The following is a 14,741-nucleotide window of genomic DNA, read 5'->3' as shown; positions in this document are numbered from 1 at the left end:
AGAATCAAGTAATGAATAAATAATAAATTACTAAAACAAAAGGGAACCCACAATGAGATAGTGAAAGAAGAAAACTTTAAAGCATCCATTGTGCAGAGAATAAGAGAAGAAAAGTGAGTGTTTATATATAATAAAGGTAGAAGACAAGACAAACAACATGGGAAAAAACAAATTTTGAGGAAAGATATAATCAAGTAAGCTTTAAACGGTCCAACTATGTATTCAGTCACAATTGTTATAGGCGGTTAACATGCCACATCAGCTTTTCGTCACACATAGTAACGGTTGTTAACGTTGAGTGACCATTTTGTAACAAACGATAACGTTATTGACCGATTTGTGACTTTTCAAACATCAGTGGTGAAAACGAACACTTACTTAAACATTAACGACCATTTACGTATTTTACCCTAAAATTTAATTAAAATTATCACCAACAAACAATTTTACATGAATTTTCTTATTTTGTCTCCCATAATCTTATTATCACTAAATTTAATTAAAGAAAGAATAAATTAACTAATAAATAGGAGTGTAAATGAACAATATTAAATGAATTGTTCGTATAACGATTTTTATGTATATTTATTAAACTAAATACATGTGTATGGATACAATTTTTGTGTTTATTTAATTAACTAATTAACATGAACATAAATGTATTGATTCATTTATTTTTACGAACAAATTTGTTTGACTCATTTATAAGTTTTTTCAATTTTTTCTTTTCTTTTTTTTTTTTTACATTTGAAACATTTAGCATGTAGATAAAAGAATAAAAGGAGAGTGTTAATTATAGAAGGTACTTAAATCATATAAATGAACATACTCGCAAACACAAAATGAATAATGAATATTTTTTTAATAGAAGTCTCTAGTATTATTAAAAAGTGAAAATATTCAAAATTACAATAAGAGTTTACAACTATAATTGTAAACTAAATACATAATTTGCATATTTTCTTATAATATTGAAACTAACCACTTTAGATCATATAAGAATCAAAAGGGAAAAAATCCAACAAAAATATTCGAACAAAAATAAATACAAACAAATCTTATTGCATCGACAAACAAACCACAAAATAGAATTAAGCTATTGAAAGATCACAGAGAACAACAAATCAGAGCATAATGTCATGAGAAACTATCAACGAACGCATAATCACGCATCCAAATTCAATCCGAATGTCCATAGTAGGGAAGATCAACAAGATTTCAAATAAGCGTCATCTTGATCAGTCATGTGATCGTCAATTCTATCCCTGAAAAACATAAATAAAAGAACAACCAAACAACCAAGAAAAACAACGAAAAAATATGTCACAAAGGTAAAATTATTCTCATTGCAAAATTAAAAAAAAAAGAGAAAAAAGAAAATCGATAATCAACAAGCAACATCAAAGCCGATGTCATCCGCTAAACAAAATAAAAAAAATGATTTGATCTATAAAAACGACACCATTTCAAAGAAAAAAAAAAGAGGGAGGAGAGAGCGACTAGGATAATATGTTAATGAACGTTAAATGAATATATTAATATCATATAAATGAATTTGTTCACGAATATTAAACAAATCAAACCTGTAGTGTGGTCTATCCACACGGTATCTGTAGTTTCGTAGCAACTGCAAGTGCAAAACACACGCCAAGACTTTTCTGGTTCGACGCCCCGGTTGACTTGACTTACCGAACATCCCATCATTTTCTCCTTAATATAACCTCATCCAAATTCCAAACAAATTGCCTATCTTTTCTTTGATTTTCCACAATAACTTTACTTTTGCATTCTATAGTATACAGTTTTCGCAGCACGTATACATCCATGGCTTCCTTCAACCCAAGTGGCTATGAAAAGTTCTCAGCTTCACCACCACAACAACCACCACAGTTCGGCCAAGAAGCCGCCGCCACAACTGGGATTCCACTCAGCTCCTCGAACACGTACTACACCGACAGTTCTCAAACGACCAAAACTGTTAAGACTAAAACTAGAGTCCCTTGGTCATCAGGCCTCTGTGACTGCTTCTCTGACTGGAGAAACTGTAAGCTATAACTCAACTCAAACCCCATTTCTCCTTACAAAAAATGGTTTCTAATTAATTATCCTTACAGGCTGCATAACATGTTGGTGCCCCTGCGTCACTTTTGGCCAAATTGCTGAGATTGTAGATAAAGGATCATCATGTAAGTTAAAACCCAGATTTTGATTATTAAACATGATAGATTTATACTGATTGAAGAGATTTCGTGTGGTGGCAGCATGTGGTGTGAATGGAGCACTTTACACACTGATAGCATGCGTGACGGGGTGCGCTTGTTGCTATTCGTGCTTTTACCGATCCAAAATGAGGCAGCAATATTTGTTGAAGAAACACCCTTGCGGGGATTGCCTCGTCCATTGCTTCTGCGAGTACTGCGCCTTGTGCCAAGAGTACCGTGAGCTGAAAACCCGTGGCTACGATTTGTCCATAGGGTGGCAAGGCAATATAGAAAAGCAGAGTCGTGGTGAAGTGCCGATGACTTCGATCCCGCCGGCGGTGGAAGGAGGGATGAGCCGATGAACAAGAGTGGTTAAAATGTCATCTTTGTTTAGTATCTTCAGGTTTAAGATTGCCTTCAGTTATGAATATGATGTAGGTACGTGTTGAATATGAAGTTGAATGTATAAAATTAAAAGCCTTTGGCTGGTCCAACAAATATGTTAAAACTACAGAGAAAATTAAAACCATAATCAGATTATTTACTGCCATCATAATCTAGCTTGAAGAAAATCAGTAACATTTAGAAGCATGGGTGCATACCTTCCAGGAAATCAACACGAACCATGACCGGCACCAATGGACGACATTAATTGTCAGCTCCTCCATTCTCATGATAAAATGGAAATTATGATTTCTATGATCTTATAAAGTCGGTGTAATATTGATAGATAAATATGTAATAGGTTGCGCAAAATAAGTTGTTGATGTATAAAATAAATGCATAATGTTAAAATTAATTTTAATGTTTATTCAAACAGTCACTCTAGTTCTCTTTTTTTTTAGTATTCAACTCTCAAAGTTTTAATTTTTTTATTAGAACACGTGATATCTTTACATATATTTAGTAATTGACGTGACATATATTATATCATCACTTAAACTATATGATACATATTAATATATTGTAGTATTATCTTAAGTGACATAATACATATCATATCATATTTTTAAATGGCATGACAATCACTTTGAGTGACATAACAACAATTTAACACATAATATCACATTACCAATATGTGCTTATCATTAGAGATTTCCATCGGTAGAGGTCATTTTTACCAGAAAAAAAAAATTAAAACTTTGGACGATAAATGTACTAAAAACGCCAATAACTCACGAAAACATTATAAATTAAATTTGATATTATGCTAAAACAAAATATCATATTTTAAATACTAGCATAACATTATATTACACGCAACGTTTATGACAAAATACACCAATTGTCAAACACAATAAAATAGAATTCGTTGTGTACACCAAAATCATATCTTTTCAAAGTTTACGACAATGTTGAGAATTGAATTCATTATTACAAGACAAGTGAAATCTACAGTTCTTTGAAAAAAACGCCAATAACCGTACAAAGTGGGCAAAATTCAATTTAACAGCTTTAAGAGCAACTTATAAAATTTCAGTAATACTCTATTTTCCCAAGAAATACGGAAATTTTGATCAAAGCTTACGCCGGAGCAGATGACTCAAGGGGTTCACTGATCTCTAGGAGCTCATTACAAAGCCCTGTGAAAACGATGGAATCTGTTTCAACAGGCTTGAACTTCACTAGTGCTGAGGGAACCAAATCTTCTTCCTCTAGCGTCCTGGCTTTCTCCCCTGCTGCTGGAAACGAAGGGATTACCCGCCTTCTAACCACCACAGGATCAAACAGCTCGAACTCCAGGCAGGGTTCCTTCAGTGCTGAGCTCACGAACTAAAGACCAGAAAGAGCAGAAATCATTTCACATTCTAACTACGATGGTAACGGGATGAAGCTTGCTCCTCCCTACTCCCGCTTTTCAAAACAAAAGAATAACTCTACATTTGGAGCAGGTGATGTTATCCATAATGAAAGCCATAAAAGAGACCGAGGAATACCACCACTCTCAAAATGGGTGGGGATGAGACCAAACACCAAGATTTTGAAAGAAAATGGTAAACATGTTAATTCTGCAGGAGGACATCAAGGCATTGGTGCAAAATAACATTCAACAATAACAGACTTGACTAGTAAATTAGTCATCATTCTAGGATCCCAAAAACATGATAAAACTTAAAACAGTTTCGTGGAATACGACCAAATATGACTTCGTATGGATAATGTGAAAAGGCAAAATGTTTGTATATGCTGCAACAACTAACTAGTCCAATGTTCTCTGTTATAGTCTAACATGTGTATCCTGCTTGAAAGATTGTCAGTGGGAAATTAAGACTATGAACAAGATCATAGCAGAATTGACACACACCTAATATGAAATAAGGTCCTGAAATTTGTTTAAATATAACAAGTCATTTTGAACTATATTAAAGAAACTGATAGGGAGTAATATGAATGACTAGACAAAGAGGACTAACCTCGTACAGGGCACTAGTTGGCTCCCAAGGAGCAAATTCTCCTTGAAGCACCACTCCATCAGGAAACTGGATGCGAATGATTGTTCTTCTATACCTTCTCCTAGTTGCTTTCGCCTGCTTTTCCTTGTAAGATTTAGGGATTAATAGCTGGGATTCAGCAATCTTTTTCTTTCTCATCTCTGCTTCTCTCTTCACCTCTTCAATTGATAGGTTATAGAAAGAATCCGGTAGCTCAATTTTAGCAGCTACACTCTCGGGAACAGAGAAAAAGACCCGGATCTACAATAACAAAATCCATGTTGAGTTAGAGATATATACTACAAGACCTAATAAAATGTACAAGAAAAAATTGAATGTATTAAGAAGAATGAGAGACGGGTGAACATCTAATATCATGATAAAATTGTTCAAAATCACTGAATTTGAACACTCAACAAGATAAAAAGGAGAATGGAGTAAAATGGCAAGCAAGTTTGCAAGAATGAAATGATCAAAAAGAAAGCAATGTTGTCAACTACTCTATAAAGTCCAATTTACACCAACCATGGACAAAAAGCATCTTTCACTCTTTTAGTAACATTCTAGAAGTGTAGCAGGACAGGGATCTCCTACATACATAACATCAAGGTGACCTATCGAAAGTATTTCTGGAAACTTTATAGAAGTAGTATTTGACAAGAGCCTTTCTATAGGACCACACCAACCAATTCTTTCATCATGTTCCTATCTGTATTAACAAAATGCAATGATCCACTAGGTCCACTGTAAACAGACTGAAATTTTGCACCTATTTGTAACCTCATATGTGTCAACAGTCAGTCGCACTGTGTAAACTGAAATCTTAAACACACATATTCACTAGGTTCATTCTTGCATCCAATCGTAACCTTACATACGTACAAACATATTATCACACACGCACTACGCTGTGAATATGCAGCAGTCAGTCGCACCATGTAAAGAGTAAATAATGGATTATAATTTTATCCCAGTCAAGATTTAAAACAAGATATCAAAATGAATAGTAGAGGATTATAAGTATAAATACACTAACATACACATGAAAATGGGAAGTGAGAGGATTTGATTAAATAATAGAAATATCTGCAAACAATCCAGTTACCTTTCTGTCTATCTTCTTCGGCTCAACGCTTTCCTCTTTCTCAACAGGAGATGCATGGGGGATATTTTCACTTTTTTTGAATTGTTCCATATTTCCTGGTTCCAACAGCATTACTGCCTTATTGATCAAACTAATCTGCTCCTCTTTAGGAACTTCCATGACTGCCCACATTTCCCCTCCTTCCTCCTTCAATCCAAATCCAACAAATTCCAATAGTTCAACTCCTCCTGCTACCTCACCAACTGCTTCCCTTATCTTCGGATTACCCATCCTAATCCTCCTAAACTTGTAGTTCCCAGGTTCCTTCACTATATTCCTCAGCAACTTGAGAACCACCTCAATTGACCCTTCTGGTGGCTTACTTGAAAGAAATGAACCAACACAAACCTCTAATTCACTTCTAGACTCTGTCAACACATTCTCATTGGATCCTGGATCACCATCACTCCCTTTCCTATCCAATGAATTAGTATCAATGCAAGTTTCTACATGTATAGACACCTCCTCTTCGGACTTGTAAGAAGCGCCGCAAATCGGACACTCAAACACATTTAAAGTGAACCCATTTTTGGATACCTTGCTAGAAGTGATAAATGAATCGTAAGGATCAAACCCAGTTCCCGGTTTGTCAGTTGGTTCAGGATAATGGGCAGAACTGGGCTTATCTTGATCAGAATTTGGTGGTTTTGAAGGTACTACAGGCTTAGAATTGGAAGAGGAAGAAGAAAGGATAGGCTTTGGAGATTGAGTGGGACGGGTAAGGGTGGGATTATTAACGGGACCAGAGGAAGAAGAACCCAAGACTCTACCTTGGCCCTTGAATTTACCAGATGAAGAAGAAGATGATGAGAATTGGGTGTTGACTTTCTTCATGAATCCTTTCAATTTGTCTTTCATCTCAGACATTATTGCTGTTTGGATATTATTTCTCTTAGCTTGAAGCTACAAACTGAACAGTAATATAGATCGAGAATAAAAAATAAAGAAAAAAAGGGATATCAAAGGAAGTAAATTGATTGATGTACAAGATAAAGTAGCAGATAATTGAAAAGGGGGGAAATGTATTTTTGCGCTTACTTACCTGAGAAGACGCGGAAAGTGTTATTGGTATTAGGCGATTACAAGCAGATCTTAAGAAGATGCTAATGGCGGTTGTAGTGGGGAATGGAATTGGAAGTCTCCTCTGTGACCTGCAAATTGTTCAACGGAGCTGATTAAAATGGAATTTTGATCTTAAGGAGATCCTGAGAATATATCTAATAATAGTAATTTTCAAATATAATATTTTTCAGTTTATTATTAAAAGATATTATTATCTTATTTGTTAAGAAAAGAAAGTTTATATAAAAATAAATTAATTAATTTTTTATAACAAATAAATTAATTAAATTGTACTCATAATATATCTTCATTTATAAATTAGATTTTAAAATTAGATTAAGATTTTTTTGTATGATTTCGTTACAATATCTAAATTTTATAAAATTATTGATATAATTAGCATATTCAATAATATAAAAATATTTAAAAATATAAGAAAATGTAAAATATATTTATTCATATTTAAGAATTATATAATTGAATTTAAATAAAATACACATTTTTACCCAACTCAATTTAAAATATATTTTATCTAAATTTAATTTAAACCAAATGAATAATCTAATCTATAAACAGGTTACAAATACATAAATTATCGTTAATTAATGTTAAAATAGAATATGTAATGTTATGAGAAAATTGGAATAAATTAAAAAATATTTATTTATTTAAATTTAAATCAAAATTTTAAAAAGGATGGAAATCCTATTAGAACTAAGAAAATGGTAAGAACCAATCATGCAACCTCATAGATATCATGATTTAAAAAGTTACTTTTTTTTTTCACTCCGACTTTCAAGATTTTGTCTTATTAATCTGGACAGATCTACGTCGTACATATGATTTTGGTGGATAACTCTTTCAGCAGAGATTTTTTGTATACACAATGACTCGAACTTGAGACCTTACTTAAGCATCAAACTGCTTACTACTTGAATCAATCCCTATCTGTATATCATACACACTTTAATAAAGAATAAAAAACCTAACAATTACAATGAACATGCACAACAATGTTGATAAAGTAAGCAAACGGTCTCACCCGATTACCATCAAAAACATCTATAAAACAATAACAAACAGTCAATTAAATGGAAAACAATCAACGGCAATGATGAGATGAGATCCTCTAATTTCAATGCTTAACAACTCTCAAATATGTGCAACCACCGGTCATCCCTTGATCTAGCTATAGAAAATCAAAAGCACCTCCGGAAATAAGTGGTGAACAAATATAGTAACGACGAGGAACGAACACATGATTTTCATATGTACGAACTTAAAACGTACTATTAAAAATTTAGTGGTGTAAAGTTACAAAATTTTAAGGGATCAATAGAAAATATAAAAAAAAATTATTAAGTTATATAGGGATTTGAAATTTTTAGGAGTACGATTGCACCCAAGACCCCCTCGGGCCATCCCCGATAACAACCAGTAATGTATTTCGATTCTGAAAATGTCAACGACCATTAAGAAAATCTTCAACTAAAAATTAGATTTAAGCAGTTTGATATCACTCATTTTTGTTTGCAGGGATGACTGATTAAGCCATAAATTAATACAATGACAGAAGATGAAAAAGGATCTCTCGCATTATTTGTTAATAATAAATAAAACCTTTTTGTTTGTCTCATTCTTCATTAAAGCTTCCTTTTTATCTAATTTATTATCCATCTTGCTTTTTAGAAAAGAAATCATTTCAATTGCATTGGAGGAGATGATACAAGATTCACTTGCACTTGAAGCAAAGGGAATATCTTGTCTTAATCCTTTACTATTGTTATATACACTGTTGCTAACAATTGCATTAACACTTCTCACAAAAAGTGTTGATTAATTATGATTAACACTTCTGCACTTGGCTGCCGCACAATCTGTTTTTAGCAGGGTTTTAAATAGTTGTTTGTTAGTGTGATAGCGTCCGCGAAATAACGATAGTGTCGCTTTCTGATTTACCCGCTACACTCGTAATAATACCCGTGACGGGCCGCAAAAGCTCCCGTTATAAACGTAATCGCGATAAACACGAAATGATCGAAAACGTAACCGTACCCATAATTTAAAACCCTGGTTTTTAGCCGTCGGATTGCCTCTGATAAGCAATCCTGACACTCGCCCGGACTTGAATCCCCTATACACTGTGCCACACCCCGTAAATCCCCTGACCCGCCGATCCGAAACGGCTTGTAAGTCATGTCACTCGCTCCCAAGAAACCCAGCACCGCATCACGCCGGGCCAACTCGTCCGACGAACTCGAAATCAACGGCCCACATCTTCTGACCACCACAGTCTTGTCTTCCACGCCCACAAACGTCGTATTATCATATTTAACGAAACACCTCTCGAGTTCCATCACGCCACCCGTGGAGTCAAGGCAAAGAGTGCCGAGTTGTCTCACCGCTTTAGCCACACAGCGGCCAGAGTCTCCGTTGTTGAGGTCGCCACTGCACTGGAAGAGGCCGTAGACGGTGTCCTGAGAGGCGGGGATGGTGAAATTGTTGTAAAAGGTGAACATGGCCGAGTTGACTAGGGAATTGAGTATGGAGTTAACGTTGAACTCGTAGGGCGAGCCTGAAATGAACTTGAGCCGCGAAGACCCACCGAAAACAAAGGTATCAATGGCAGAATTTAATGGGTTCATGAAGAATATTGATATTGCAGTGAAAAGAAGAAGAGGAAATGATGAAGCTTTTTTGGTAGCTAAAGCCATGGGGAAAAAGAAGATAGAAAGGAGATCAGCGAGAGAGAAAAAAAAGGGGTCTGAAAGAGAAGATGGAGAGCAAAGTGAGCGATGGCTTAAGAAGAGGCAACCACTTCAATATGGAAAGACAGAGCTTTCCTTTGAGGGGAATTTACGTAAGCAAAAGGTATACACTGGCCTCGTGGGTCGTGGCAAAATTGTTACATAAAAATTATTTTTTAAAACTAAAGTGATTGCTACAGTATTTAATAAACTGGTTAGGACTATACGATGATTTTTATAAATTATATAAACTGTATAGTGATATCTTACTTTTCTATGTTGACTGTTGGGTTTTTTAACTACATTATTCAAACAATTTTACCCTAGGGTCATACTCAGTATTACTATTCACATATAATATGTTCTACAATAATATGATCATATCATAATATTTTAAAAGATAACTTATATTGTAAATATTTATAATCATGATATCATAACTAAAATTTAATATTATGGTTGATAATTCCTAGGCTAGGGCTAAAAATTGAAATATGAGCAAATTATTATAACTATTAATAAGTAGTGTTTTAAGAATTAATTACTACCGCATGAACCAACTTACCTTGGTGTTTAAAGGAATCGTTATTGTTCCTAGAAGTCACGGGTTCTCGAACATCAGTGATTGTAGAATGATTGAGTGTTTATTGTCTAATTATTAAGAATATTTAGAATAGATACTACTTTACAATCACTTGAAATTAATAAAAAAAATTAATTACTACTATTTTTTGGGTTGCAGAAAGACTCATTGTTGGGTATGGAATTGTGGAAGATGGGTAGTGGGATATTGTCGGTGAGGTTGAACGGTGAAAGTCAAAAGATGAAGTTATGCCACTCAAACTACGTTGTATATAATTGATCTTTCACCCCCAAAATCAACTTCATTTGATGATAATTAATTGGTTAAATTTTCAGTGGGATGATGAGTTTAAGGAATTTATGGCATGGGTTCAATTGTGAGGGATTCTTCTTTCTAGTTCTAGAAAATTTATGTAGTAAACGAAACAAACTCTACAAGTTTGTATTTAGGATAGGTCCCATTATCTCTGACTCATAAAAGAAACAAAAAGACGTTATACGTCTCTTTTATTTTAAATGAAATAGTGAGGGAAATTCATTAAAAAATCCCAATAATTTAAGACAATTCATGGTTTCAAGTGACTGAATAGCGCGCTCGCATTTTTTTTAATAGCACATACACTCACAAGTAGTGAATGGGTCACTATTTATTTAAGATTGGTGTACAAGGAAAATGTGTTGTTAAGGGCATGGGCATTTCATAATTCATTCTCAATAATTCACTGCTGATATCGATGCTTATGAAAACTGATTTTATATATAAATATATAGAGAGAGAGAGATTAGACTCCACTTACACATTGTAAAATCCTTTTAGTTTTACACAAATTTAAAACCATTGAATGAGTTAAAATAAATGGCTAAGATTAACTCATCTAAAAAAGTTTTACATTGAGCAATAGGATCTCATCCATATATATACTCTGGTACTTATCGAAACAACAAAAGAAATGATGCATGGAATCCAATATCAAAGAGTAGGAATATTTAACAGTTTGAACAAACAGATCAAGGTGACTCATCTTATCCTCACCTACATTCTAAATTACATCAAATTGAAACAAAAGGGAGGAAATAAGAAAAAAAAAAATGCTCGCTAACTGATGTTACGATATCAGCAGTGAGCACAAGTCATAAATTTTCGAATGTCATCAGTTCATTAAGAAGTTCCATTTATTTAACCACCATTTGGTGGGAACGAGGACATCTTTCCCATACAAAAGCATAACACACACACACACATATATATATATATTGATGGTACTAAGATAGCCACTGGAATTACCAGGCGTATAGATTTTATATACATTATGTTCAAACTCTGATGAAGTTTAAATGATGCAACATTTCAGCACCAAGCCCTTTTGTTCGAGGCTTGCCTCTTCATTGCCTGGGAGAAGATTATCACGGTTTAAACATTTACATAACCGATAGAGAACTTTTATGCACAGAAGATCTACATTAAAATTTGACTATCCTAAAGAAGTAAAAACTCGTTTCAGAAAGGAGACGAGCTTAAGAAGCTAGAACAAGCACGAAAACATTACAATTCAGCAAGAAAATCACAACTGAGATATACACACCTTCAGGAGGCTGAGCAAGCTTCCGATTCTGTGGAGACATCATTTCTTTCTTCAGCCGAGTCAATATATCTTCCATTGTACACTCCCTTTGCCAATTAGCAAGCATGGGGAAAAGGCTAGGTTCGACCTGCCAATTTACACCCGTAAGTATCATATGATGCAGTAAATAGATCCAAAGACAACATCACCTACCACTCCAGTTTCCTCATTGACACAGGTCATGTTCATCCGGGTTTGGAACCTCACATTTGGCGGATTATCTGGATAATCCAGGCCACAGAATAATTTCAACTGGTAGATGCGTCCCTCATGAACAGTCTAACATGCATAAAGAATAAGCAAGTTACCATCTCATTTTTCATCTTAAGAAATGAATAGTTTTAACAGGAAATATAACTCATTACTGTTTGACAATCAACAGCAGCTATTGTGTAAAATAATTTATAAAATTCCTTTTACCAAAGACCTATGTCATAAAGCTCTGTATGTTTTACTTCTAGGTGACAATTACAAGGAGGCTCCAATAGGTCTGCAGGCACTAGTTTTTTTTTTTCAGAAACAGTGCTTGGAACAAAGTCGGTAAATTATGTGATAAAATAGGGACCAATTATCATCAAGCTTTGTAGAAACTCATTAAGCAACTTTTACAGAAGTATTTCAGCTGTGAAAAGTACTTTTCTTTTCTTCTCGTATGTTTCAATGAGCTCAGATTGTCACCATAAAATGGTATTTATGTCGGTCAATTGCATCCCAATTCTACCGTACAGTACAAAAAGAAATAAAGCAGTGTTCCTATTCTAGCTAGAACATAATTTCTCTCAACCATAACCTTTTTTCATGCCTTGAATGTCTAACACAAGAATTACACAAATATGTGTGTCTTGATGATGAGACTAAATTGTGAAGATGGGCAGAGTTAGAAGTACGTATCAACTTCAAGTTGTGTTTACAATGTTACAGTTACACCCGTCATTGCATTTATTCACAACTGAGAGACAAAGGTAAATCCACTATAGAAAAGAGCACAATAGAACGAAAAAAACAGAGAGACTCACATTTGGTGGGCCGATAATAGTCCCAGTCCATGACTGCATGTATATATCATCAGCATCATCCATTCCATAGCTAACAGTTCCATCTCCAATTCCCTTTTCACCTCTCTCAAGCTCTTCTAGCAATCTGAAATTCCTAGGCACTACAAAGACAATGCACTTGAGTCCCCGAGCTAAGGATTGCAGCAAAGTCAATCTTGAAATTTGCATTAAGTCTATTATTACCAAACGCGGTTCCCAAATATACGAAAAATAAAAGCTAAAACTAATGAACAAAAAGAGATGTTTGCATGTTATGTCAAATACTGGAAAAGCAGTATAGAACAGGCTGTGTCATAAATTTCGATCATGAAGTTCATCATTAACCATGAATGAGAACAATAAACAAGATATAGAGACAAACGAAACTACCGCTTCCCCTCATAAATAGCCTAAGGTCGACTCCATTAATTCATATGTGCTAATGTTGTAAGTTGTAACACAAGCCCTAAGCAAGGAAAAGGAGGTGATGATGCCTGTTTAAAGCCTACTTCAAAATATACTCAACAGAAAAGAAAACATGATTTATCAAAGAACAAATCACATCTTATATCCACATTCAAGGTTTTACCAATTATAAATCAAAAGACCAAATCTAAGACAAAAACTTCAAGCAATTGAGACCTTGGTTTCCCTCGTTACAATTTGCTTCGATTTATTCCTACAATATCTAATTCTTTCAACAGAGATCAAGACTATAAACCCAACCAGACATATTTCTAATGAAGCCTCATCTAGCTCTCAAAAGTTTCACCTTGAATATCAATCCAAACACAGCATATTCGTTCTCAAGCATTGGGAAACAGTACTTTGAATTACACAAAAGGAAACTAATAATCGAAGCTAAAACCCTATTCTCCGCCAAATCTGAAGATTATCCCCAAAAGATTGCTCCCAGAGATTCAATACACCCGTCAAAGCTCCAACAATCAAACAATTATAACAGAGTTTCAACGATAATATAAAAGATGGGGAAACTTAAGAAACATATGAGGAAAATCTAGGGCTTTGAAAATCGAAAACTTACCAACAACTCCGGATCCTTCAGAACCCATTTCTCCGTTTGATCGTTTCAATCCAAAAGAAATGAAAAGAAAGAAACAGAAGTTAGGGTTCACTCTGATTCAAAAGAGACAACCCAAAACCCAAAAAAAATTAAGATGAAAATAAAATTTTGTAGAGAAAAAGAGGAAAGATCATCTAGAGGAGATAGTGCCTAAAAAGTCCAACAACTACTACAGTTCACAAGTCTAAAAGGCCACTGATAATAAGGGTTGTTTGGTTCAAGGTATATTTTATTATCGGATAATGTAATCCTCATTCTCTCGTTTGGTTGGCTAATATTCTCAGTTCTTAATAATATTTTATTACCAATAGTAGATTTTTTAAGGTATATTATCGAGAATGTGATTACTCATTTCCTTAGGTATTGTTGGATTACCGGTGTTTTGGATTAAAATGTCTTTAATTTTTTTTCAAAAATATCATTCTTCTGTAGTTGAATAATAAAAATTCTACGAAAGTTAAATTATAAATTTATCCTTAAATTATTTTAGATTTACAAAAAAAATCTATAATTAAAATTTTATATAAAGTTCAGGGATTAAAATAAAATTTTACCCTTTCATTAAACCTATTTATCTTTTCAATTTTGTAAAAACAATTATATAAATTATATAAATTTAAAATTTTTAAAGAAAATATATAAATTAATTATAGTAATATTATAGTTGAATTCAACTTGTTAAAAAACAAATATATAATAAAGACAATTTGGTAAATTATACATTCCAATAATCTTTTATTCTTTTAACCAAACATTGTAATCTTACATTTCTGCTAAACCAACCAAACTCAAAATACAACATTTCTAGTAATCCTATTTCCCGGTAATCTTTT

At 33.8% G+C, this 14,741-nt stretch overlaps 4 protein-coding genes across 4 annotated transcripts; 1 reads left to right on the top strand and 3 right to left on the bottom strand.

Annotated features, from left to right (window-relative positions):
- The first annotated feature begins 1,756 nt into the window (after positions 1-1,756).
- On the top strand, positions 1,757-2,751 carry LOC120125153 (protein PLANT CADMIUM RESISTANCE 2-like). The gene is made up of 3 exons (XM_039143649.1): positions 1,757-2,044; positions 2,115-2,186; positions 2,262-2,751. Exons 1-3 carry the CDS (start codon positions 1,825-1,827, stop codon positions 2,561-2,563), a joined length of 594 nt encoding a protein of 197 aa, XP_038999580.1. The 5' UTR covers positions 1,757-1,824; the 3' UTR covers positions 2,564-2,751.
- An 899-nt stretch (positions 2,752-3,650) lies between these two features.
- LOC120125151 (plant UBX domain-containing protein 2-like) lies at positions 3,651-6,794 on the bottom strand. The gene is made up of 3 exons (XM_039143646.1): positions 5,739-6,794; positions 4,616-4,894; positions 3,651-3,974 (listed from the first exon to the last, which is right to left on the bottom strand). The coding sequence occupies exons 1-3, from the start codon at positions 6,642-6,644 to the stop codon at positions 3,726-3,728; spliced, it is 1,434 nt and encodes a 477-aa protein (XP_038999577.1). The 5' UTR covers positions 6,645-6,794; the 3' UTR covers positions 3,651-3,725.
- A 1,919-nt stretch (positions 6,795-8,713) lies between these two features.
- On the bottom strand, positions 8,714-9,641 carry LOC120125152 (plasmodesmata-located protein 6-like). Its single transcript, XM_039143648.1, has one exon. It carries the CDS (start codon positions 9,551-9,553, stop codon positions 8,795-8,797), a length of 759 nt encoding a protein of 252 aa, XP_038999579.1. The 5' UTR covers positions 9,554-9,641; the 3' UTR covers positions 8,714-8,794.
- A 1,644-nt stretch (positions 9,642-11,285) lies between these two features.
- LOC120124932 (ubiquitin-conjugating enzyme E2 variant 1A-like) lies at positions 11,286-14,045 on the bottom strand. The gene is made up of 5 exons (XM_039143486.1): positions 13,870-14,045; positions 12,807-12,946; positions 11,944-12,069; positions 11,752-11,878; positions 11,286-11,558 (listed from the first exon to the last, which is right to left on the bottom strand). The coding sequence occupies exons 1-5, from the start codon at positions 13,895-13,897 to the stop codon at positions 11,500-11,502; spliced, it is 480 nt and encodes a 159-aa protein (XP_038999417.1). The 5' UTR covers positions 13,898-14,045; the 3' UTR covers positions 11,286-11,499.
- Between the last annotated feature and the right edge of the window lie 696 nt (positions 14,046-14,741).

The sequence above is a fragment of the Hibiscus syriacus genome, unplaced genomic scaffold (genome assembly GCF_006381635.1).
Source record: "Hibiscus syriacus cultivar Baekdansim isolate YM2019G1 unplaced genomic scaffold, ASM638163v2 tig00110429_pilon, whole genome shotgun sequence".
NCBI classification, from domain to species: domain Eukaryota; kingdom Viridiplantae; phylum Streptophyta; class Magnoliopsida; order Malvales; family Malvaceae; genus Hibiscus; species Hibiscus syriacus.
The sequence above is the reverse complement of the archived record's forward strand: the minus strand, read 5'-3'. Positions and strand labels throughout refer to the sequence as shown.